Source organism: Chamaea fasciata, unplaced genomic scaffold, assembly GCF_029207755.1.
Source record: "Chamaea fasciata isolate MVZ Bird 193981 ecotype frontalis unplaced genomic scaffold, bChaFas1.0.hap1 SCAF_15, whole genome shotgun sequence".
NCBI lineage: Eukaryota > Metazoa > Chordata > Aves > Passeriformes > Sylviidae > Chamaea > Chamaea fasciata.
In genome coordinates this window covers 15,867,538-15,891,889 of record NW_027094100.1, presented here as the reverse complement: position 1 = coordinate 15,891,889, position 24,352 = coordinate 15,867,538, and the positions used below count along the sequence as shown (strand labels likewise).

The window sequence follows — 24,352 nt, the reverse complement described above, 5'->3', positions numbered from 1 at the left end:
GAGGCCATGGCGGTAGCTAAAAGAGCTATGGAGAAAATTAGACCTCCAGGAGGTGTTCCTCTTTATATGGGGATAAAACAGGGGAGGGAGGAGCCTCTTGGCCCCTTTGTGGACAAAATCATTGATGCTTTAAGTAAAGCAGGCATTGCTGAGCACATGCAAGATGCCCTAGTTAAACAATGTATCTTGCAGAATGGGAATGCTAATACTCGTTCCCTCATAGCTTCAGCCCCTGGGAATTGGAATGTTCAAGATTTGTTAGATAAAGCGGCAGCCATGCCTTCCGGCACTCAGGTATTTGTGGTAGAAGCGCTGCAAAAGATAGGTGAGGGGTTACAACAGCAGGCTCAGGCTTTTAGAGAACAAGCAGTATCAGCTCAGACTCAGGTTTTAGCTGCCCTCGCACCCCTCCAAGCGGCGACAGCGCGTCAAAGCCCCAATACCGGTGGGAGGATGAAGTGTTTTCGCTGCGGAAAGCCGGGACACATCCGCCGCGAATGTAGCGCCACGGGCGTATGGTGCGGCAAGTGCCGATCCAATACCCACAACAGCACCGCTTGCCGATCTGGATCGGGAAACTCCAAGACCAGCGCGAAACTGGGCCGCGCCGGGACACAAATAGTTCCAGCCACACCATCGATGGGCAACTCTTGCCAGCAACCTCCGGCAGCCTCGGATTGGACCTAGCAGCAGCAGTAAAAGTTACCCTATATAACAGCAGTCCACATGTGATTTCTACCGGAATTTTTGGACCTATTCTCATTAATGGACAACCCACAGGAGGACTCATTTTAGGTCGATCGTCTGGGTCTGTTTTGGGCCTACTGGTAGAACCTGGAGTTATCGACGCTGATGCTGAAGGAGAGATTTTTGTTATAGCTCATACACCTTTCCCGCCGGTGAACATTCCAAAAGGCCAACGGATCGCCCAGTTCATACCTCTACCGCAATTAACTATGAGCATACCACCACGATCTGATGAGCCGCGCGGAACAAAAATGCCTTGGCTCCTCAGGAGGTATCACTCTTCCTGTCATAGACTTATCTACAAGGCCCAAAAGGACCATCCAGGCTCCACCGTCCACTTTGCATGAAGCACAAAAACTATTGGGAGACCTCCAATGGCTTAAGCCTGTAGTTGGCATTCCTAACACCCTTCTAGAAGCGTTGCGCCCCCTCTTAAAAGGCACGGACCCCTGTGCTCCGGTTGTACTTTCTGCAGATCAAATCAGTGCACTTCAAAGTATTTTGTGGTGTGTTGCCAATGGCTTTGTCACCAGGTACGATCCATCCCTTTCTGTTTCACTGACTATTTGGAATAACAAAGATCACCTTCTAGGAGCCATTACGCAGAAAAAGAAAACGGGGGAGAGACCAGGAAATATGGAGGACTTGGGGGTCCTGGAATGGATTAGCCCTCCCTTACAACAAAGAAAAACAATTACACAAAAAATTGAAAAACTTGCCTTGCTAATTATGAAAGGCCGATTACGCACAATAGAGCTAAGTGGCAAGGAACCTAGTGTGATACATCTACCTATGGAAAAAGCGTCCCTGGACTGGTTTCTGCTTAACTCCGCAGAATTGGCAGAGGCATTACTACAAGCACCGAGTTTTGTTACAACAGGCCCTCTTAAACCGAAATTATTGCACTGGCTAGGAGAATGGCAATTAATTACTAAACCTTTGAGAGAAGACCAACCTATTCCACACGCAATTACAGTTTTTACTGATGCAGGAAAGCGCTCCCGCCGAGCAGCAGCTACTTGGAACAAGGCAGGCCAGTGGCATCATCATGTGATTCCAGCAAGCCCACAAGACAATCTCCAGACGTTAGAACTATTGGCAGTTATATGGGCTTTTCAAACCTTCCAAGAACCTGTTAATGTAGTTTCTGACTCACTTTATGTAGTGGGAGTTGTCTCCAGAATTGAAGACGCAAGTCTCAAAGAAGTTAACAACCCCCGACTGAGTGAACTTTTCATGCAACTTCAGCGCACATTACAGGCTGGTTAAAACATTTGATACAAGTAGTGCTTGTGATTTTGCTTGTAATTGTTGTTTTGCTTTTAGTTTTGCCTTGTGTGTTGCAATGTTTGCAGCGTATGGTATTGTCAATGTTTGATAATTTTAAGATGACAATGATAGCAGTAAAAGAAAACGGGGGAAGTGTGGAGAGTGTGATTGATAACTGGCTAGCTGCAAAAGGTCACGCAGACATGAGAGAGTTTTGCTGAGCACACAGGAACTCTCATGAAAACCAGCAAGGCAGTAAGCTTCGCATGTCCTTGAGCACAGCTGCTATACGATAACAAGACATTGTAGCTGAAAGATAAGAGGGAGAAGCCTGGCTAAACTAAAACTTACTCAAACTATGTAACCACAAAGAAATGTAGAAAGAGGCGTAGCTGACTTTTAGTCTGAGCACCAATCCTGAGCTTAACTTTTGCAATATGTATGAGCTGATTATAGAAGATATAAATGTGTGTATGCTACCTGAAATAAACGAGATTTGCTGACCATGATAGCATGAGGCTCTTCTCCTGCGGCTCCGGTTAACCCAACACTGGACCCCCCTAAGTAAGAGCCGGGGGCTCCGGCAAGGACACGGGGACAGATGAAAAGGTGCCACTGGCGTCCTTAAGTACCGGCTAAACACCCAACGTCCCTAAGCCGAGGGAACTGAGACCGTCTTTCAACAGCAACTACTCCGAGGGCGGTTGAGAAAGACCACAGCAGGGAACGAAGGAAGGACCACTGACCGTGTCGAGGAGGGCGGAGGGCTCCGGCTGCGTGTCCTTGGGCGCGGGGCCGGGCGGCGGCGGCGGAGGGAAGTTGGGGCTGAAAACCATGAGGTCGCTCTTGGCCGCGCCGTCCGCCACGCACAGGCTGCGGCTGTGGCGCTGCGAGTACGACCAGCTGCCCACTTCGCTGGCGCACACCAGCGTCGTGGGCCCGGGCCCCGAGAGCACGGCCGCCCGCGGCGCCCAGCGCGACGCCCCGTACAGCACCACGGCCAGCAGGAACAGGCTGGACACGGCGCAGATGGCCACCACCAGCCACACGTTGGTGGCCGCGCTGGCCGCGCCGGGCCCCATCTCCGCGCCCAGCGCCGCCCGCGACGACGACGACGACGACGACGACGATCCCGCGGCCAGCGCCGCCTCGGCCGCCTCCACCAGCGACACGCTGAGCGTGGCCGTGGCCGAGCGCGCCGGCTCGCCGTGGTCGCGCACGACGATCAGCAGCCTGTGGCGAGGCCCGTCCGCCTCGTCCAGCGCCCGCGCCGTGCTCACCTCGCCGCTGTACAGCCCGACGCGGAAGGGGCCCTTGGCCCGCGGCTCCCACAGCTCGTAGCGCAGCCACGCGTTGTAACCCGAGTCGGCGTCCACGGCGCGGATCTTGGCCACCACCTGCCCCGCCGGCGCCCCCCACGCCGCCCACGCCCACAGCGTGTCCGACACCGAGCCCAAACCCGCCGCCGCCGCCGCCGCCGCCTCGCCCGCCGCGCCGCCCGCCTCCGGCGCCGAGCCCGCGGCCGGCAGCAGCGCCGGCGCGTTGTCGTTCTCGTCCAGCACGAAGAGCTGCACCGTGGCGTTGCCGCACAGCGGCGGCTCCCCCGCGTCCACCGCGCGCACCTCGAACTGCAGCACCTGCAGCTCCTCGTAGTCCAGGGGCTGCAGCGCCCACACACGCCCGCTCTCCGCGTCCACCGACACGTAGCTCGACGCCGGCCGCCACCCGCCGGCCCCCGCCCCCGACGACGACGACGACGACACGGCCGCCGCGCCGCCCTCCCACACCGAGTAGCTGACGCGCCCGTTGCCCGCCTCGTCCGGGTCCCGCGCCCACAGCCGCGCCAGCTCCGCGCCCGCCGCGTTGTTCTCCCGCGCCAGCACCGTGTACACGGCCTGCGAGAACGCCGGCGCGTTGTCGTTCACGTCCGACACCGGCACCCGCAGCCCGCGGCTGGCGCGCAGCGCCGGCGCCCCGCCGTCCTCCGCTCGCACCTCCACCTCGTACTCCGACACCCGCTCCCGGTCCAGCGCCTCGCGCAGCACCAGCGAGTACGAGCCCGCGAACGTCGCCTCCAGACCGAACGGCGACGCCGGCCACACCCAGCACCGCACGCGCCCGTTCGCCCCCGAGTCCCGGTCCGACACGCTCAGCAGGGCCACCACCGTCCCCACCGACGCGTCCTCCGACACCGGCACCGACAGCGACGTCACCCGCACCTCCGGCGCGTTGTCGTTCACGTCCACCACCTCCAGCACCACCTTGCAGTGACCCGACAGTGGAGGCGACCCCTTGTCTTTAGCCTTCATATGTAGGTCATACAAAGTAATTGCCTCAAAGTCCAGGGTACCCTTCAGTCTGATCTCCCCAGTGTTCGCATGAACGCTGAAAACATCTAAGGCAGAGGGTGGAACAACGGTATCAATTTCGTAAACCACGTCTCCATATATTCCCAAATCCAGATCTGTGGCGTTTACTCGCGCCACGAGCGTCCCCTCCAATGCGTTCTCTGGCAAAACTACGTTATACACTGACTGGTTGAACTGGGGCGCATTGTCATTTACATCCAGCACGGAGATCACCAGCCCCATTGTCCCTGTCAGAGACGGCCGGCCCCCGTCACTCGCCGTCAGCACCAGCAGGTGCATGGGAGTCGTCTCGCGGTCCAGAGATTTCGTGAGTACCAGAAACAGGGACTTACTGCGAGAGTTACTCTTTTCTTCCTCTATTCTAAAATGCTCGCTGGGGCTGAGTGTGTAGGAGAGCTGCGCGTTCGATCCGATATCTGCATCTGACGCGCCCTCCAGCGGGAAACGAGACCCGGGCAGCGATGATTCCGCGATGCTGAGGTTTTTTCGGGCGGCGGGGAAGATGGGGGCATTGTCGTTGATGTCGGTGACCTCCAGCTCCACATGGAAGACGCGCAGCGGCCGCTCCACCAGCACCTCCAGGCGCAGCGCGCACGGCGCGCTCTTGGCGCACAGCTCCTCCCGGTCCAGCCGCGAGCTCACCACCAGCGCGCCGCTCGCCCCGCTCACCTCCACGCTCGCCCGCCGGCCCTGCGCCACCAGCCGCAGCCGCCGCGCCTCCGCCTCGCCCGCCTCCAGCCCCAGGTCCTGCGCCAGACGGCCCACCACCGTGCCGGCCTTGGCTTCCTCCGGCACCGAGTACCGCACCTGCCCGCCCGCCAGCGCCCAGGCCGCCTGCAGCACCAGCACCCGCACCGCCGCACACCAACGCTCCCCCATCGCCGCCGCTGGATCGCCGCCGCCGGATCGCCGCCGGATCGCCGCTGTGGCCGCTCTGTGTGCCGGCCCCGGCCCGGTCCCGCACGGCTCCCCGCCGCCGCCCGCACGCAGCGGCTCTGCTGCCCGGCCCGCGCCGCCCCCCCGCGCTCACAGCCGGGCTCTCCGCCGCACCGGGGCGGAGCCGCCCACACGCCGTTCCCGAGCCTGCAGCGACACCGTGCGCTGCTCCGCCGCCTCACACGCTCCCACACAGCGCCCGCGCCGCCGCTCCCTCATCGCCATCTCCTCTTCCGTGTCCTCGTCTCTCTCGTTTTGTTTTTTTTTTTTTTACCGTGCTTCCTCATGTTCCTTTTATTCTTTATTTCAAATTTTCATCTCTGTTCTTTTATCTTTCACTTCCGTATTTTTAATCTTTTTTTTTTTAGTTTCTCTTTTTCACGCTTCTCTTTTCTTTGTTCCTTTTCTTTTTTTTGCCGTTTACATCTCTTTGTTTTTCTTAGCTTTTGTTTCCTTCTTCTCTTTTTTTCTATACTTTCTTTTTGCCTTGCCTGTCCAATTCTTACTGCCCTTCCTTATTTATTTCCATCCGTCTCTTTCATAACTCTGCTGCCAAGTTGCCGCTGACTTCTGATGTCGTGATCGAGGCAATCGATCCATCAGCTCTGGTTACAGGGCATCATCTCCTTTGCACGGGACAGCAACGAACGGGGACACCACAGGAGACTAACTTCACTCAGCGTTAGAAGAGAACGCTGCTGTATCCTGGTAATCTCCTTGACATCCCCCCTCTTGATTTCGCCTCTTTCTCACCTTCCTTCCTTTAGTCCTTTCTTCTTTCTTTTTTTTTTTTTTCTCTCTCTCTCCCCCAGCTGATCCCACATTTTGTGTGCAGAGATAACATTGCTGTATGCCACCAATCTCATTTAATGTTTCATCTTTCTTCTTTTCTTCTACCTGCTTTTTCTTTCTCTCTCTGTTATATTTTCTGTTCCTTTTTTCTTTTCATTTCCTTGTCCTTCCCTCACCGTCTCTTCTTCCCTCTTTGCCTGCTTTCTTTTAATACAGTATTTTCTACATGACTACATCAGTCTCACCACGGACTGCAGCCACAGCATTACACAAAACCTCTTATTCCTGTTCCTCATCACTTCTCATCGAGGCTTCCACAGGGTTCCTCAGCACCGAGGATGTAGAGGTCCTCGACTGCAGAGAGCATGTAGAGAAAATGTTGGTGCGTGCCTATAATCTTCTCTGTAATCCCTTCTTTCCTTTTTTCCCTCTTTCTTCCTTGTTTAGTTTTTTTACTTGCAGAGATTCCTTTTCCTTTCTCTTCTTTTATCACTTTACTTACCTTTCTTTTCTTTCTCTCCGTTTTTCTTTCATGCTTCACACTACTCTCCTTGATTCCTCTTCTCTTCTGCGTCCATACTTTTTTACTTCTCTTTTACCAAAATGTTTTCGAAACAAAATGATTTCTAAATGTCTACATCATCCTCTTCATGCATCAGAGACCTGCCCTTGGATGGGAGTGCTCATGGGGACCTTGCATGACTCCTGATGAGGAACAACTCTCCTGATTTCCTCCAGAAAAAGTCAAGTAAATAGATTGTCCCTACACCTCCTGTCCCCTTCCATCCTCATCAGGAAGAAAGCCACACTCCACAGACTCCAGTCCCCTCCTGGACCAGCAAATAACACAGCAAGGCAATAACATGACAAGGAACAGCTGTACTACACCAGAAAAAGATTACACCTCCCTTGGAATCAGATGACCATTCCCCAAGTACTTTGACACCACCAGTGCAAACAGGCTCCAATGAGCACAAACATTCCATGAAATTCTCTCACTTCGGAACTCAAACGCATCACAGCGCAGCACACCATTCTGCCATGAACACTGAAAAAGCACAATGCAACCACAGTGCCTAAGAATTCTTCATGCATTTCAATGAAGAGCTATTCTTCCTGCCTCATTTTCCACCTGCTTGATGAATGACAAGCTCTTGCTTCTCCTCTCAGGCAGGAAAGCTCTGCCTGAAAAACACAGCAAGAACTTCCATACTCAGGGGCATTAGCCCCCAAAGAATACCTCTCACTCAATACCCTGATCCACCCAGAAATACATACGAACCTAACCCCACACAATATTCCCTGAGAACATGCTCTCCGCTCCCAAGACATCTATTCTGAGAAATACATTGGAGGCCCTCCTCCATCTGTACTTGCTGCCAACTGCTCAAACCATGCTGGAAGAAGCAAGAAAGAAATGAGAGCAGACTGTGGTCCAATCTAGGAATTATAGAATATTTCAGGTTGGAAGGAAGCCAGAAGGATTTTTGAGTCCAACTCCCAACCTAGACACATTTGGTCAATCGAGGATGAAGATACCACAAGTAAATAGGCATAAAGATACAGCTGCCTCTCAGACTCATCTTCTTCAGACAGAAGTGACTGACCTGTAGCACCACTGCTTGCTTCTTCAGAAAAGAAATATTTTCACAACAGGAAACTGGTTCTAACTCTAACAGAGACTATTGGGAACAATGAATAGAAAGTAATGACATGCATTCTAGAAAAGCCTTGAAATCATTGGGCACAGCACAGTGCATTTCTATCATGGGGGAGAGGCACCATCAAGCTAAGGATGGGCATTGTCTCAACATCAACCTCAGCTCAGGAGCATGGAAAAGTCATCCTGCACCCTGATAGAAAATTACCCAAATGTTTGCAACCAGACAACTGCAAAAACTCAGTATCTCATGTTGTCTGGTATTACCAACACATCGCTAACATCATGTCTTATGCCTTTTCAGCAATCTCCAGTGGAAACACCACAGAACATAAGAACCGACTTCTTAAGAACTTTATGGCATAAAGGCATGTCCTCACCCCAGTCCACCCCAGCATTTTGCACTTTGAGAGAATGAGAGCAAATGCCAAAGCACAAGCACATCCCATCTTATCAGCTGGATGGGAGAATTTGTACCATAGAGAAACACAGCTGGGCTGCTGTGCAGGGATTTGCGTGTAAGTCAGACATCAGCATCAGCCACCTGTGACAACAGGACATGTAACTTCTACCAAGGGTAAATTCTCAAGTCCACAAGTATGGGAAGTTGAATGCACAGAAATGACATCCACATTATCATGTGCCCTTAAAAGTTAGCCTGAGGAGGCCCAAGGAACCATCATGGAAAGATCTGCAGCTGTGGAAACTGCTATAGATGCCCACCACTATACAAGGACGGGAGGCTGAAGTGCTACCCTCCTAGAAAAGGTTGTCCAAATTAGGAATCAAAAAGTTCATTGGGAATTACTCAGCAATCTTCATACCACACCCTCTTTACCGGTGCCTTGTCTGCCTCAGGCAGGCAGCAGCACAAGGGACTGTCTCTGGTGGGAAATACTTATAACCTCAAAGGACATGATGGGCATTAAACTACCATGGAATTAACTCAGTACCCAGAAGGCCTTCAACTCCATACCTTTAGGAGCCCAGGAATGGATCTTGGGAAGGAAACCTGTGCCCATCCTGCCTCATCATTTTCTCTAGGCGTCCCCATTCTCTAGTCTGGGACACGTTCTCAAGACAAGAACATCATCTCGCATTCTTGTCTTCTTATGACATGGTCCATGGTCTTCCCAAGGATTTCCAGTTCCCACAGACTGTGAGGTCAGACTTCATATTATGACATGGTCAGGGCCTACTCAGTGCCACTGCCATGTTCACCTCATCTCCTGTGGCTTCCCCAGTCTCAGATGGAAACATTACATTGGAGAATACTCTTTATAGAGGTAATGTCAGAAGCACTCTAAAGGCAATGGCCATTGTCAGAATGCTGTCAAAGACCAACCCAAATGCTGAAAAATACATCAGTGCCAACAATGATATCTACTGCACAGGAAAATGTGGTGTCACGTATGGGTTGAATTTTTGGGGTTGTGGGGCTTTTTTTTTCTTTTAAGAGAATTTCCAGGAGTTTTTTAAAGTGTGTGGGTGTTGATGCAAATATTAACATAACATGAAAACAAGACAATGTATGGTCATGCCACCCCACCAGATAATCCAGCTGCAATCCACTTCACAAAGGCAAGACAAAAAAAAGAAAACATACACTTCAGGCCATGCTCCTCTGCCTGCACACTTTCTACTGGTAACTAGAAAAAAAAACATACTTGGAGAAAGAACATAGGAAAAGTGTTTAAGAACTTCTCTGCTTTCACAAGGACTCTGGTGAGCCAAGAGAATGGAAGAAATTACACCATGAGGAGAGAGAACAGTGAAGTCACAATTGTCATCTTGCATAACCTCCTTTATGGAGGAGAGTCAAAGATGACCACAGAGTTCTTCACAGGAAACCACATTAAATACCAGCACGATCAGCAGTCAGCAATAGTAACAGCACAGTAAATAGTACCTAGAGGACTGTCTCGTGTCATGGTGCACATCTCCCTAAAGACTTTCAGTTCCATCAGACAAATCTCACTTCTCAAGGTCAGCCTTGATATCAGGAAATGGCCAGGGCCTACACAATGCCAGAGCCTACACATTCACCTCTGCAACTTGTCACTGCCTCCTTCACCTCCACAGGGCTCACTGCACCTTTTGCACACTATTGCCAGCAATGAGAGCACCATGAAAAACATATAGATGATGTCATAGACCATGCCCAGTGCTCTACTCCTCAAGGTGATGTCAGAATAACTCCAAAAGACAATGGCATTGGTTTCCTGTTGTGATAGAATGACTCAATCGTTGACAAGCACCCCAACATAAAGGAGAAGAATTCTTGTTTCAGGTTTTGTCATTAGGTTTTCTTATTAGGGATTTTGGTGCTTGCTTGGTTGATTGAGTTCAATCTTTGTTGGTAAATTTTCAGGGCTTTTGAAAGGACATGGCTTCTGATACAAATATTCCAGGAATATCACAACAGGCCAGTGTTGGTCATGCCAATTCTCTGGCCAGGAATGCAAGTCTACCACCATTCCATCAATGACAGCACAAACCTCCATTCAGCTGATATTATATATGCCGTGCTCAGCAGACTCCCTGTAGTTGACCCTTCATGTTTTCTACTGCTTCAGCTATTCTGGATGGAAATCAGAATCACCTGCAAGTTCTGTCACTCTCCTGACATGTTAGACACCTGTTCATAGACATCTGGTATCAGGACATCTCTAAAGACAATGAGCATTGATTTCATGATGTGATGGAAAGAAACAACTGCTGATGACCACAGCGGTGAAAGGGATAATATCCATACAGGTATGTTTGTGTGTTTTTTAAGAGAATACTTCTGGATAATTCACAACTCTGCTGCCAATGATACAAATATTGAAAGAATGTCGGGAGAGTCAAGTGTCAATCTCCAGTCATGAACAAAAGTACATAGAACAATTTGGAGAGGGGAGGGGGTTGTGGAAAAAAAATTCCTTCTCTCACACCGACGCTGAATTTCCAACCCCTGCATAAAGAGTTTATAAAGCTGTTTAGAAAACCAACACACTGGGAAAAGAATACAGGAAAAGTCCAATAAAGCCTTCCCGAGTACTATAATCAATCTACTAGGAGAATCAGTGGAGGAAAATTACACCGCGGAGAGGTGTAATAAAACATTGAGGCCTCGTTGCAACCCTCTAGCACGTCATTTCTACTGAGGAAAAAGAGGGCACAGTTTTTGACAATGCTGATATCGGCACAATCCGCAGTCAAGAAAGGCAGTTAAGTGGTCCATCGTGCCTGCGGAATTCGCACCACTACATCCTACGTGTCTTCACCTCCTTCAGCAAGCTCGGGTTAAAAAGCTACACACCAGCAAGCTAAAGCGGTGTCAGCAGAGCTGACACCGCGGCGGCTCTATTATCACCATCAACAGAGATTTCTCTCTAGGGAAGAGCAAACATAGAAGACAACAATTCGCACTCGGAGCAACAAACCTCAGCCACGGTCCCTACTTTGCTGCGGAATGCCGGAAGACATTTCGCCAGTTCACTAACAGCTGAGGAGCTCCGGCTAGGACTCTGCCGCAGATGCAAAGTGCCGTTACGATTTTAAATATGCAGCTAACATTACACGGCCGTCAGACCGTGGGGGCGGAGCCTCACTACAAAAAAGAACTGCCCAGGGGGCGGGAGAGATTGGGAGAGGGGGTGAGATTAAAGGCGAGCAAGACAGAGCCACTGACCGTGTCGAGGAGAGCGGAGGGCTCCGGCTGCATATCCTTGGGCGCGGGGCCGGGCGGCGGCGGAGGGAAGTTGGGGCTGAAAACCATGAGGTCGCTCTTGGCCGCGCCGTCCGCCACGCACAGGCTGCGGCTGTGGCGCTGCGAGTACGACCAGCTGCCCACTTCGCTGGCGCACACCAGCGTCGTGGGCCCGGGCCCCGAGAGCACGGCCGCCCGCGGCGCCCAGCGCGACGCCCCGTACAGCACCACGGCCAGCAGGAACAGGCTGGACACGGCGCAGATGGCCACCACCAGCCACACGTTGGTGGCCGCGCTGGCCGCGCCGGGCCCCATCTCCGCGCCCAGCGCCGCCCGCGACGACGACGACGACGATCCCGCGGCCAGCGCCGCCTCGGCCGCCTCCACCAGCGACACGCTGAGCGTGGCCGTGGCCGAGCGCGCCGGCTCGCCGTGGTCGCGCACGACGATCAGCAGCCTGTGGCGAGGCCCGTCCGCCTCGTCCAGCGCCCGCGCCGTGCTCACCTCGCCGCTGTACAGCCCGACGCGGAAGGGGCCCTTGGCCCGCGGCTCCCACAGCTCGTAGCGCAGCCACGCGTTGTAGCCCGAGTCGGCGTCCACGGCGCGGATCTTGGCCACCACCTGCCCCGCCGGCGCCCCCCACGCCGCCCACGCCCACAGCGTGTCCGACACCGAGCCCAAACCCGCCGCCGCCGCCGCCGCCTCGCCCGCCGCGCCGCCCGCCTCCGGCGCCGAGCCCGCGGCCGGCAGCAGCGCCGGCGCGTTGTCGTTCTCGTCCAGCACGAAGAGCTGCACCGTGGCGTTGCCGCACAGCGGCGGCTCCCCCGCGTCCACCGCGCGCACCTCGAACTGCAGCACCTGCAGCTCCTCGTAGTCCAGGGGCTGCAGCGCCCACACACGCCCGCTCTCCGCGTCCACCGACACGTAGCTCGACGCCGGCCGCCACCCGCCGGCCCCCGCCCCCGACGACGACGACGACACGGCCGCCGCGCCGCCCTCCCACACCGAGTAGCTGACGCGCCCGTTGCCCGCCTCGTCCGGGTCCCGCGCCCACAGCCGCGCCAGCTCCGCGCCCGCCGCGTTGTTCTCCCGCGCCAGCACCGTGTACACGGCCTGCGAGAACGCCGGCGCGTTGTCGTTCACGTCCGACACCGGCACCCGCAGCCCGCGGCTGGCGCGCAGCGCCGGCGCCCCGCCGTCCTCCGCTCGCACCTCCACCTCGTACTCCGACACCCGCTCCCGGTCCAGCGCCTCGCGCAGCACCAGCGAGTACGAGCCTGCGAACGTCGCCTCCAGACCGAACGGCGACGCCGGCCACACCCAGCACCGCACGCGCCCGTTCGCCCCCGAGTCCCGGTCCGACACGCTCAGCAGGGCCACCACCGTCCCCACCGACGCGTCCTCCGACACCGGCACCGACAGCGACGTCACCCGCACCTCCGGCGCGTTGTCGTTCACGTCCAGCACTTCCAGCACCACCTTGCAGTGACTTGACAACGAGGGTGTCCCATGGTCTCTCGCCTCAATACGAAAATTAAATACATTGACTTCCTCGAAGTCCAGGGCTGATGTGAGGTGAATTTCCCCGGTCTTCGGATTAATGAAAATCACATCTCTTCCACCCGGGGGAATGAAGTTCGTCGCGGCATAGGTCACCTCACTGTTAAGTCCCTCGTCCGCATCCGAGGCATTCACCCTCGTCACCAGCGTCCCCACCGCAGCGCTCTCCGGCAGCTGCACTTTATACACCGACTGGTTGAATTGGGGTGCATTGTCGTTTGCATCCACCACCGAGATCACCAGCTCCATTGTCCCCGTCAGAGACGGCCGGCCCCCGTCACTCGCCGACAGCACCAGCCGGTGCACGGGAATCGTCTCCCGGTCCAGAGATTTCGTTAAAACGAGTTCAGGTTCAATGTTTTCACCATTCGATTTTTGTAAATCCAGAGAGAAATGCTCGCTGGGGCTGAGTGTGTACGAGAGCTGCGCATTTACTCCGATATCCGCATCCGACGCGCCCTCCAGCGGGAAACGAGACCCTGGTACAGACAGTTCCGCGATGCTGAGGTTTTTTCGGGCGGCGGGGAAGATGGGGGCATTGTCGTTGATGTCGGTGACCTCCAGCTCCACATGGAAGACGCGCAGCGGCCGCTCCACCAGCACCTCCAGGCGCAGCGCGCACGGCGCGCTCTTGGCGCACAGCTCCTCCCGGTCCAGCCGCGAGCTCACCACCAGCGCGCCGCTCGCCCCGCTCACCTCCACGCTCGCCCGCCGGCCCTGCGCCACCAGCCGCAGCCGCCGCGCCTCCGCCTCGCCCGCCTCCAGCCCCAGGTCCTGCGCCAGACGGCCCACCACCGTGCCGGCCTTGGCTTCCTCCGGCACCGAGTACCGCACCTGCCCGCCCGCCAGCGCCCAGGCCGCCTGCAGCACCAGCACCCGCACCGCCGCACACCAACGCTCCCCCATCGCCGCCGCTGGATCGCCGCCGCTGGATCGCCGCCGCCGGATCGCCGCCGGATCGCCGCTGTGGCCGCTCTGTGTGCCGGCCCCGGCCCGGTCCCGCACGGCTCCCCGCCGCCGCCCGCACGCAGCGGCTCTGCTGCCCGGCCCGCGCCGCCCCCCCGCGCTCACAGCCGGGCTCTCCGCCGCACCGGGGCGGAGCCGCCCACACGCCGTTCCCGAGCCTGCAGCGACACCGTGCGCTGCTCCGCCGTCTCACACGCTCCCACAGCTCCCGCGCCGCTGCCCCGCGATTGGTATGTTTTCTGCCGTGTCCTGTTGTCGTGATCCTCTTTTTTTTTTTTCCTGATATTTTCTACGTCCTCTTTCTTCGCTGCCTTTTCATTTTTCTTGCTTCCTGCATTTCCTACTATTCGGAGATATTTCGGTCATGTTTGCTTCTTTTCTTTGTAACCTTCTTTATTTTTTCCTTGACTGTCTTCATTTTCGTTTTTGTTATGCTACTTTCTACTCCTTTCCCATCTTCCACTCCCCTGCATTCCTTAGCGGCACCGGAGGTCGTCATTGTTCTCTGCCACCGCGGAGATCATTAAATGCGGAACCATCAGCGCTAGTTACAGAGTATCATTGCTGGAGAGCTGTACTGCTCTAACCAAGGCTGTTAGGAACCAGCTCCGCTCAATGTGTACAGATAAGGTTGGTGCGTGCTGGTCAGCTCTTTTATCGTCTGCTTTATGTTTGCATTCTGTCCTTCATTTCTTACTTTCATTCCGGTTTGTTTGGTTTGTTTTTTGGTTTGGGGTTTTTTTGTGGGTTTTTTGGTTGTTTGTTTCTGTTTTTTGTATGGGTTCATTATTTTCTTTACTACTTCTACTATTATTATTATTATTACTAATAATAATAATAATAATAATAATAATTTCGTTTTGCTAATTCTATTTTTCACTTCCATTTACCCTCTTTCCCTTCTCTTTCTTGTTCCTTCTCTATGCTTTTCATTCCTCCTCATCCCTGTCCAAGGTCTTTCCCGCCCCTCCTCATTTGTTTCCATCTTGTCCCTTCTGATATTTTTTGTTTTTCCTTAACTAAAATACATACCAAAACTTTCCAACGTTGTTTGGGAATATCTCTCTATTTTCTTCTTTTTATCTGACTCCTTCATGTAGCTCTTTCTTTGCCTTGGTTTTTTTTTTTTTTTTTTTTTAATTCTTGTTTCTACATTCTTCTTCCTTTCTCTTCTCCCTTCCTCTCCTCCTTTCTTGTCGTTGCCTCCCCTTCTCTTCTACTTCCTTACTTACGTCTTCTGGACAATCTTTCCTTCAACAAAATATTTTTAAACCACCTACGGCCCCTCTGCCACGAACCACGACATGCCCTTGGGGCCAGAGTCTCGTTTCTCTGCCTTACACCTCCTATCCATGTGCAGATGGAGCGACCTACTTGCTGTCCGTGCACCTGTAACTTCCCCTCCCTCCAGCAAAAAGGACACACGTCTTCATTCAGCCTCCAGTGTTCTCAAGGCCAAGCAATAACACAGCAAGGCAGTCAGGTGGCAAAGAACAGCTCTGCTACATCAAAGGAGGTTCCACCACTCTCAGACACAGAAGCTGAAGCCACAATTTTTGGGACATCTGTGTACAGACGCCTGAAAGAGTTCGAACTGATCACGGAATTTTCTCATTCAGGAACTCAAACCTATCACAGCCCAGCATGACAACCCTACTTAAAGACTTAACAAAGCACTGGGCAACCACAGCTCCTGAGGACTCGTCATCTCCCTCAGTCCTGCATGACTCACTTTCCACTTGCATGTTCAAAGCTCTTCTCTTCCTTTCTGGCAGGCACTTGCTGCCTAGACAACACACCAAGAACCTCGGAATCTACAAGGCCCCACGTAAAATCTCTCCCTCACCTTAGAATGATCCACTTGTCACACAGTCAAACGAAACAATGAAGGTAACACCACAACCATGTCACTAAGAACACTCCCTTGACCTCATACACATCGATTTAGTGAAATGAATTTTGGTTCCTCCTCCATCCCCGCTTCCTCTCACCCACTCAGGCTGTGCCAGGAAGCATCAGAAAAGGAATGAGAGCAGGTAACAGCTGCTTGGGTGGTCCAGTATAAGGAACGTTCTGCTGATTCAACAAAAAGATGCCACAACTCAACAGGAATTAAAGTACACTGGTCTCAAGAATATCCACATTCAGTGTACGACCAACTTCTTCCGAAATGGTTCCCTCTTCAGAAAAGAAGTATTTTCTGGAAAGGGAGGTTAGCTTTAAAGGATGTTTACCCTTAAAACTACCAGTGTTTCTGGGAAAGCTGGATAGAAAAATGTCACTTATGTTCCACAAATTCTGGACAGCATGCAGTGCCCATTACCCACTTCTATCACAGGGGAAAAAGGAAGCAAGACCAGTAAGCTGCAGAAATTCTCTCAAAGTGAAACTCTGAAGAAAGGAATAGACATCCCCCAAACGGATGGGGAATGCCCCAAATATCTGCCACGTTGCCGTTGAGAGACAGGAAATAAACACAACAAGAAACAAACCTAGCAAAACAAAAGCATGTGCAGTTTGATAGAGAAAACAGAGAGAGAAAAAAAAGTCAAATTATGCTGTATTGAAATTCAAGCTTTGGCAACATCTTGAATACCAAGACCCATCTAGCAGGACTAAAAGCAGAGAGGTAATGAGGGAAAGATTCAGAGAAGGGTCGGCAGCATGATCCAAATTTCAAAAAGGTTCTCTTTGACCAACAATATTCCACACCAAACCCAAGTAATTAAAGGCACACAGGGCAGATATCTTCACTGAGAGCAATACCAGAACGAACAACAGTGCCCTAAAATATGCACAAGTTCTGGGTGTCCTGAGAGGATCCCAGGAAAGCAGCACTGTGTGGTGGAACCATTCCTCTAAGTATTCTATTATAATCCTGTAATTTTGCACCCAGAGAACTGAGATCTCCACAGCTAAACACACATTCTCCATTTCCTCCCCAAAGATGTATTCGAATCCTCCCCTTTCCCCATGTCTGGAACAAAGGTTATATAGAGTTCTGCAAATCCATTCTGTGACTCTTTGACTTTTCCCACATGCAAGGATGCTTTGTGTCTTTTCAGCAATTTCAAATACAAACCGAGTTCTTAAAGGTTTTGCAATTAGAGTCATGAACAATACTGACCCCAGTCCCCAGAAATCTTCAAGAAAATGACACCGACCCGGAACCACAAATCCAGTCAAAATGTTAACTGGGTGGAAGAATTTGTACAGTAGAAAACCAGAACTCGGCTGCTCTGGAGCTGTGGAGGTTTGGTGTGTACATCCAGACACGGGAATGAGCCGTGTGTGATAACAGGACACACCATCTCGACACAGACTCCCCATGCAGGAGCACAAGAAGGGGAAGAAAAGAACAACAAGATTACACCCCCTCCCTCAACTGCCCTTAAAAATCCTCTGAAGACGAGCACAGACCCGCATGGCAAGAGCTGTGGAAGCTGGAATAAATGCTCTACAATACACATGGAAAGCAGTTTGTAGTGCCATCCTCCCACAACAACACTCCCAAAACAGTACCAAAAATGTTCATCTTTCTCACGTTACCCACTCTTTTCCAACACATTCCACGGGTCAGGACAGAGGCATCACAAACAACTGTCTCTGATGGGAGATATTCATAACTCCAAAGGACTCTGTGGCCATTTCAATGCCACATATTATCTCAAGATCCAGAAGGCCTCCAACACAAGACACTTGGAACTTGGAAAAGGATCCTGGGCAGAAACACTCTGCGCCCATCCTGGCTCCTGCTTTTTCCTAGGCATGCTCCATTCCTCACTCTGTCACAGTTATTCTCAAGAAAAGGGCAACATCATCTCACATCTCCCATTCCCCCCTTCTTATGTCACCGAGCAGGATTTTACAGATTATTTCCAGCTACCTCAGACAAGTCCCCCACTACTCCAGAAGATTACCCCAGTTTTCACTGTGACTCTGTTGGACCAACCAAAATGGAGAAATTACTCTCTACTGAATGAAAATACATTGGACCAGAAGTCCAAATCGTCAGCTGTCCCCACAACTCTTGTAGAGGAAAATGACAGAGCATGTGGACAGAGAAGACACCACATGTGATACCACCAAGCTCAGCACTCTGCAATGGCAGTACACATTGCTTCGGGTCTGTTACCAGCAGAGCCTCCACCTTTTGGCGTCCTATACGAAACCCGGGTGGAAATACCACGTAGTAAAAAAGCAAGAGCGCTGTCTGCAAAAATGACACTTTATGGAAGCGATTTCATTTTAGAGTAAAACAATTATTATCCACACCGGCAAACCATAACTGCGGATTGTAATATCACACCTAGTTCTCTAGCAGGCCATCCGGGGACACTGCGACAAATGCAAAGGAGCCTTTGACACTCTTAAGCACCTGTCAAGCACCCGCCGCCCTCGGGCCGCAGCAATTTGGCCTGGATCTCAGCAGTGACTGCTCGGGTCACACGGCAGAAGGGACAGAAGGAGGAGAGAATAAGGAGAGATGAGCAAAGGAAGGACCACTGACCGTGTCGAGGAGGGCAGAGGACTCCGGCTGCGTGTCCTTGGGCGCGGGGCCGGGCGGCGGCGGAGGGAAGTTGGGGCTGAAAACCATGAGGTCGCTCTTGGCCGCGCCGTCCGCCACGCACAGGCTGCGGCTGTGGCGCTGCGAGTACGACCAGCTGCCCACTTCGCTGGCGCACACCAGCGTCGTGGGCCCGGGCCCCGAGAGCACGGCCGCCCGCGGCGCCCAGCGCGACGCCCCGTACAGCACCACGGCCAGCAGGAACAGGCTGGACACGGCGCAGATGGCCACCACCAGCCACACGTTGGTGGCCGCGCTGGCCGCGCCGGGCCCCATCTCCGCGCCCAGCGCCGCCCGCGACGACGACGACGACGACGACGACGATCCCGCGGCCAGCGCCGCCTCGGCCGCCTCCACCAGCGACACGCTGAGCGTGGCCGTGGCCGAGCGCGCCGGCTCGCCGTGGTCGCGCACGACGATCAGCAGCCTGTGGCGAGGCCCGTCCGCCTCGTCCAGCGCCCGCGCCGTGCTCACCTCGCCGCTGTACAGCCCGACGCGGAAGGGGCCCTTGGCCCGCGGCTCCCACAGCTCGTAGCGCAGCCACGCGTTGTAGCCCGAGTCGGCGTCCACGGCGCGGATCTTGGCCACCACCTGCCCCGCCGGCGCCCCCCACGCCGCCCACGCCCACAGCGTGTCCGACACCGAGCCCAAACCCGCCGCCGCCGCCGCCGCCGCCTCGCCCGCCGCGCCGCCCGCCTCCGGCGCCGAGCCCGCGGCCGGCAGCAGCGCCGGCGCGTTGTCGTTCTCGTCCAGCACGAAGAGCTGCACCGTGGCGTTGCCGCACAGCGGCGGCTCCCCCGCGTCCACCGCGCGCACCTCGAACTGCAGCACCTGCAGCTCCTCGTAGTCCAGGGGCTGCAGCGCCCACACACGCCCGCTCTCCGCGTCCACCGACACGTAGCTCGACGCCGGCCGCCACCCGCCGGCCCCCGCCCCCGACGACGACGACGACACGGCCGCCGCGCCGCCCTCCCACACCGAGTAGCTGACGCGCCCGTTGCCCGCCTCGTCCGGGTCCCGCGCCCACAGCCGCGCCAGCTCCGCGCCCGCCGCGTTGTTCTCCCGCGCCAGCACCGTGTACACGGCCTGCGAGAACGCCGGCGCGTTGTCGTTCACGTCCGACACCGGCACCCGCAGCCCGCGGCTGGCGCGCAGCGCCGGCGCCCCGCCGTCCTCCGCTCGCACCTCCACCTCGTACTCCGACACCCGCTCCCGGTCCAGCGCCTCGCGCAGCACCAGCGAGTACGAGCCCGCGAACGTCGCCTCCAGACCGAACGGCGACGCCGGCCACACCCAGCACCGCACGCGCCCGTTCGCCCCCGAGTCCCGGTCCGACACGCTCAGCAGGGCCACCACCGTCCCCACCGACGCGTCCTCCGACACCGGCACCGACAGCGACGTCACCCGCACCTCCGGCGCGTTGTCATTAACGTCCACCACCTCCAGCACCACCTTGCAGTGACCCGAAAGCGGAGGTGTTCCTCTGTCTCTCGCCTCAATACGAAAATTCAATACACTGACTTCCTCGAAGTCCAGGGCTGATGTGATGTGAATTTCCCCGGTATTTGGATTGACGGAAATCACATCTCTTCCGCTCGGAGGATTGAAGTTCGTCACAGCATAGGTCATCTCGCTGTTAATTCCCTCGTCCGCATCCGTGGCATTCACCCTCGTCACCAGCGTCCCCACCGCAGCGCTCTCCGGCAGCTGCACTTTATACACCGACTGGTTGAATTGGGGTGCATTGTCGTTAGTGTCCAAAACCGAGATCACAAGCTCCATTGTCCCTGTCAGAGACGGCCGGCCCCCGTCACTCGCCGACAGCACCAGCCGGTGCACGGGAATCGTCTCGCGGTCCAGAGATTTCGTTAAAATGAGTTCAGGTTCAATATTTCCATCATTCGATTTTTGTAAATCCAGAGAGAAATGTTCGCTTGGGCTGAGTGTGTACGAGAGCTGCGCATTTACTCCGATATCCGCATCCGACGCGCCCTCCAGCGGGAAACGAGACCCCGGCAGAGTGGTCAATTCTGCAATGCTGAAGTTTTTTCGGGCGGCGGGGAAGATGGGGGCATTGTCGTTGATGTCGGTGACCTCCAGCTCCACATGGAAGACGCGCAGCGGCCGCTCCACCAGCACCTCCAGGCGCAGCGCGCACGGCGCGCTCTTGGCGCACAGCTCCTCCCGGTCCAGCCGCGAGCTCACCACCAGCGCGCCGCTCGCCCCGCTCACCTCCACGCTCGCCCGCCGGCCCTGCGCCACCAGCCGCAGCCGCCGCGCCTCCGCCTCGCCCGCCTCCAGCCCCAGGTCCTGCGCCAGACGGCCCACCACCGTGCCGGCCTTGGCTTCCTCCGGCACCGAGTACCGCACCTGCCCGCCCGCCAGCGCCCAGGCCGCCTGCAGCACCAGCACCCGCACCGCCGCACACCAACGCTCCCCCATCGCCGCCGCTGGATCGCCGCCGCTGGATCGCCGCCGCCGGATCGCCGCCGGATCGCCGCTGTGGCCGCTCTGTGTGCCGGCCCCGGCCCGGTCCCGCACGGCTCCCCGCCGCCGCCCGCACGCAGCGGCTCTGCTGCCCGGCCCGCGCCGCCCCCCCGCGCTCACAGCCGGGCTCTCCGCCGCACCGGGGCGGAGCCGCCCACACGCCGTTCCCGAGCCTGCAGCGACACCGTGCGCTGCTCCGCCGCCTCACACGCTCCCACACAGCGCCTCTGCCTCCGCTCCCTCATTGCCATGCCCTCTGCTGTCTGTTGCTCCGTTCTCCTTCTTTTCCTTATCTCTGTTCCTTTATCGCTTGCTGTTTGCTTGCATTGGTTCATTTCTCTCCCTCTTCTTCTCCTTCTATCTTCGTTCCATTTTATCTCTGATTTTTTATCCGTTTTCTTTTCCCTTCTCTTTCGCACCCCTTACTTTATAATCTTTTTATTCTTTTCGATTTTTGCGAGTCCTGTTTGTTGTCCTTTTGATTTATTGCCCTGTCCTAATCTTTGGGCTATTTGCCCTTCCTTTCCAATCTTTGCTCCTCTTTAATCCCGCCAGGAATTCGACAGTTGCCTCCTGCGCCGCGGTGGAGACCACCGAAGTCGGAGCTCTAAGCGCTAATTACAGTATATCAGCACTCATTATTGTTTATCCGCGCTAATTACGGTATATCTGAACTAATTATGCTATATCAGCGCCGGGGCGCTGTGCTCGAATCTGGGGAAAGGCTGTTGGGCACCAACTCTGCTCAGCGTCTAAACACAAGGTGGGTGCCTCCTGATCAGGTCCTTTTTTTTCCTGCTTTTTTTTTTTTTTTTCCATTCTCTTCTCTCTTTGTTACTTCCTTGCTCCCTTTCTGTCTTACTTCTTATTTTTATAGTGTCCTTCATTGATATATCCTTTTCTACTTCATTTTTTATCGCAATTCTTCCTCTTCTTTATTCTCTCTTTCCCTTCTGTTCCCTGGTTATCTTTCCTATATCTTCTTCATGATCTTAACTGTCATATTTTTTACACCCTCCTCCTCGTTTTCTTTCCTTATCCCTTACGTTTGTCTATTTTCCTTTACTAATATTCTTTCCAAATATTTCTATAATACTATCAATGAACAAGTCCTTTGGAAAAAGTTCTCATTCCTCTTTTATGCAACGATTCCTTCCATTGTTCCTTTTATTCCACTTCTTTGTCCTTTTTCCTTTTTCGTCTCCATTTTTATCTTCTTTTTTTTCTGCTTTGCTTTTTCCTTCTCTCCTCGTTAAGCAGTCTTTCCCTCTCCTCGTCGGATGCTACAATCCTTGTATCTTGTATCATTTTTCTTCCCTTAAGGAAATGTTTTTAAAATAGTTACACCACCACATCATGAAGCACAGACAGGCCCTTTGGCAAAAGGGCAATCCGTTTCTACCTCTCATTCCTCATGACAGGAATTTGCCTTCTTGCTTTCTTCCAATAGCATGCACCGGCAACTTCCTCTCCCTTCAAGATCAAAGCCACATTTGGAGCCTTCAGTCATCTCAAAAACCCAAGAAATAAATCGACAAAGCAATCATATCATAAAGAACAGCTTTGTTACATCAGAAAATAATCCACCCATTCAGACACCGAATTCACAAAAGCGTCCAGAGTCTAAGTGACCCAAGGGAGTCTCTCCTTTGCAAAATCAAACCCATCAGAGACCAGCATGATAATCCTCCAAGAAGGCTGCAAAAAAAGCATGATGACATCACATTCCTCATTTACCTCACGGAAGAACAATTCGGCCTGACTTATTTTTCACCTACAGAGCTATTAAAAAATTCACCACAGCATTGTCACTGAGAGCATCCTCTGCATGCCCAATCCATCTACTCCGAGAAAAGCACTAAGGTCACCTCTCCATCTGTCTTTGCTGCCCCCTTCTCACCCTGTGCCAGGAAGCAGCAGAATCGAATGAGAGCACACAATGGTGCTCCAAACCTACAGGAATTTTAATTCAGGCCATACTCACCCAATGCAACATGAAGATACCACAGCTGAACAGGAACCAAAGTTCACCTCTCTCACACACAGCCGCTTCTGGTAGCAGTAACTCACCTACAGCATCACTGGTTACTTCTTCAGAAAAAGGAACTCCAGGACCAGGAGTATTTGTTTGAATGGACAGTGTCCCTTAATGCCAGCTAGAAGACAAAGACCAGGCATATGACTGATGCAATGGTCCATGAAAGACTGGCAGAACTATACAAATTCCAAAAAGTCTTCTGGTTGACCAAGAAAATTCCACATGAATGACATGGGATTAAAGACATGCATGGCAAGGCACTTCAGAAGCTGTAATATCACAGGGAACAACAGAAAACAAGAATACTGAGAACTGCTGGAGGTCCTGAGAGGATCCCACAAGGGCAGCACTACGTGGTGGGCATTTTCTCAAGGCTTTCTATTGGCATCCTCTGTCGCTGTAAGGCATGGGAAATGAGATCTGCACAGCTAACCACACATTCCCCAATTCCTCCACAATGACACAGACCGTGTTCTACGCAGGAGCTCTTTTCCCTCGGACAACACTCCTCCCCACTCAAATTCACCCACCCCATCACACAGGCCCAGGCCTCATTTAGTGCCACACGCAGGATCACTGCCAAAATATCCAACATCGCTCAGCCTCAGCAACATACTCTGTCTGTAAACCCCACTCTGCATATGATCCAAGCCCTTGTACTTCCTCATCTTCCTCCATGATCACCACAAAAGACATACAGCATGACTAAACGCATCTGGCAGCCTCTTCCCAGCTACATGATCTTCAGCGTGAATGCTTTGCTGCTTTTCAGCTAGCTCAGGTGGAAATGCCACAGAGTTGGACGTTATAGTTCGTAAAAATACTGTGATTGGACCTGTGACGGCCCTGATCCCAGTCCACATAGATTTATTTCATCGAGGAAACAGAACAAATGCCAAATCACAAGAGCACCCATAGTGTCAACCATGTGGGACAACTCTACCACATGAACTGGGCTAATCATGCAGGTTTTAGGGTGTTCTTGCAAATATCAGAATCATCCACATGTGACATCAGGACACACCATCTCTACTGAGGCCATTTGTGCAGTGCACAAGTAAAGGGAGTTGAGCACATAAAGATTACAGCACATCAAGATTTACTGCCAGTAAAGGAAGCTGAGCACATAAAGGTTATAAATCCTGGTAAATCCCACCTGAGGAGGAGCAAGGAACCATCATGGAAAAATCTACAGCTTTGCAGACTACTATGGAATCCCACTGCTACACAAGGACAGCAAGTTTAGGCGTTCCCCTCCCACAACACC

General features: G+C 53.7%; 2 protein-coding genes and 1 pseudogene across 2 annotated transcripts; all 3 read right to left on the bottom strand.

The window, feature by feature from the left end:
• Positions 1-1,305: 1,305 nt before the first annotated feature.
• On the bottom strand, positions 1,306-9,650 carry LOC136297585 (protocadherin alpha-6 pseudogene; annotated as a pseudogene).
• Positions 9,651-10,691: 1,041 nt separating this feature from the next.
• Positions 10,692-15,012, bottom strand: LOC136297584 (protocadherin alpha-2-like). Its single transcript, XM_066197580.1, has one exon. It carries the CDS (start codon positions 13,931-13,933, stop codon positions 11,369-11,371), a length of 2,565 nt encoding a protein of 854 aa, XP_066053677.1. The 5' UTR covers positions 13,934-15,012; the 3' UTR covers positions 10,692-11,368.
• Positions 15,013-15,110: 98 nt separating this feature from the next.
• On the bottom strand, positions 15,111-24,008 carry LOC136297583 (protocadherin alpha-6-like). Its single transcript, XM_066197579.1, has one exon. It carries the CDS (start codon positions 21,000-21,002, stop codon positions 18,438-18,440), a length of 2,565 nt encoding a protein of 854 aa, XP_066053676.1. The 5' UTR covers positions 21,003-24,008; the 3' UTR covers positions 15,111-18,437.
• Positions 24,009-24,352: the final 344 nt, after the last annotated feature.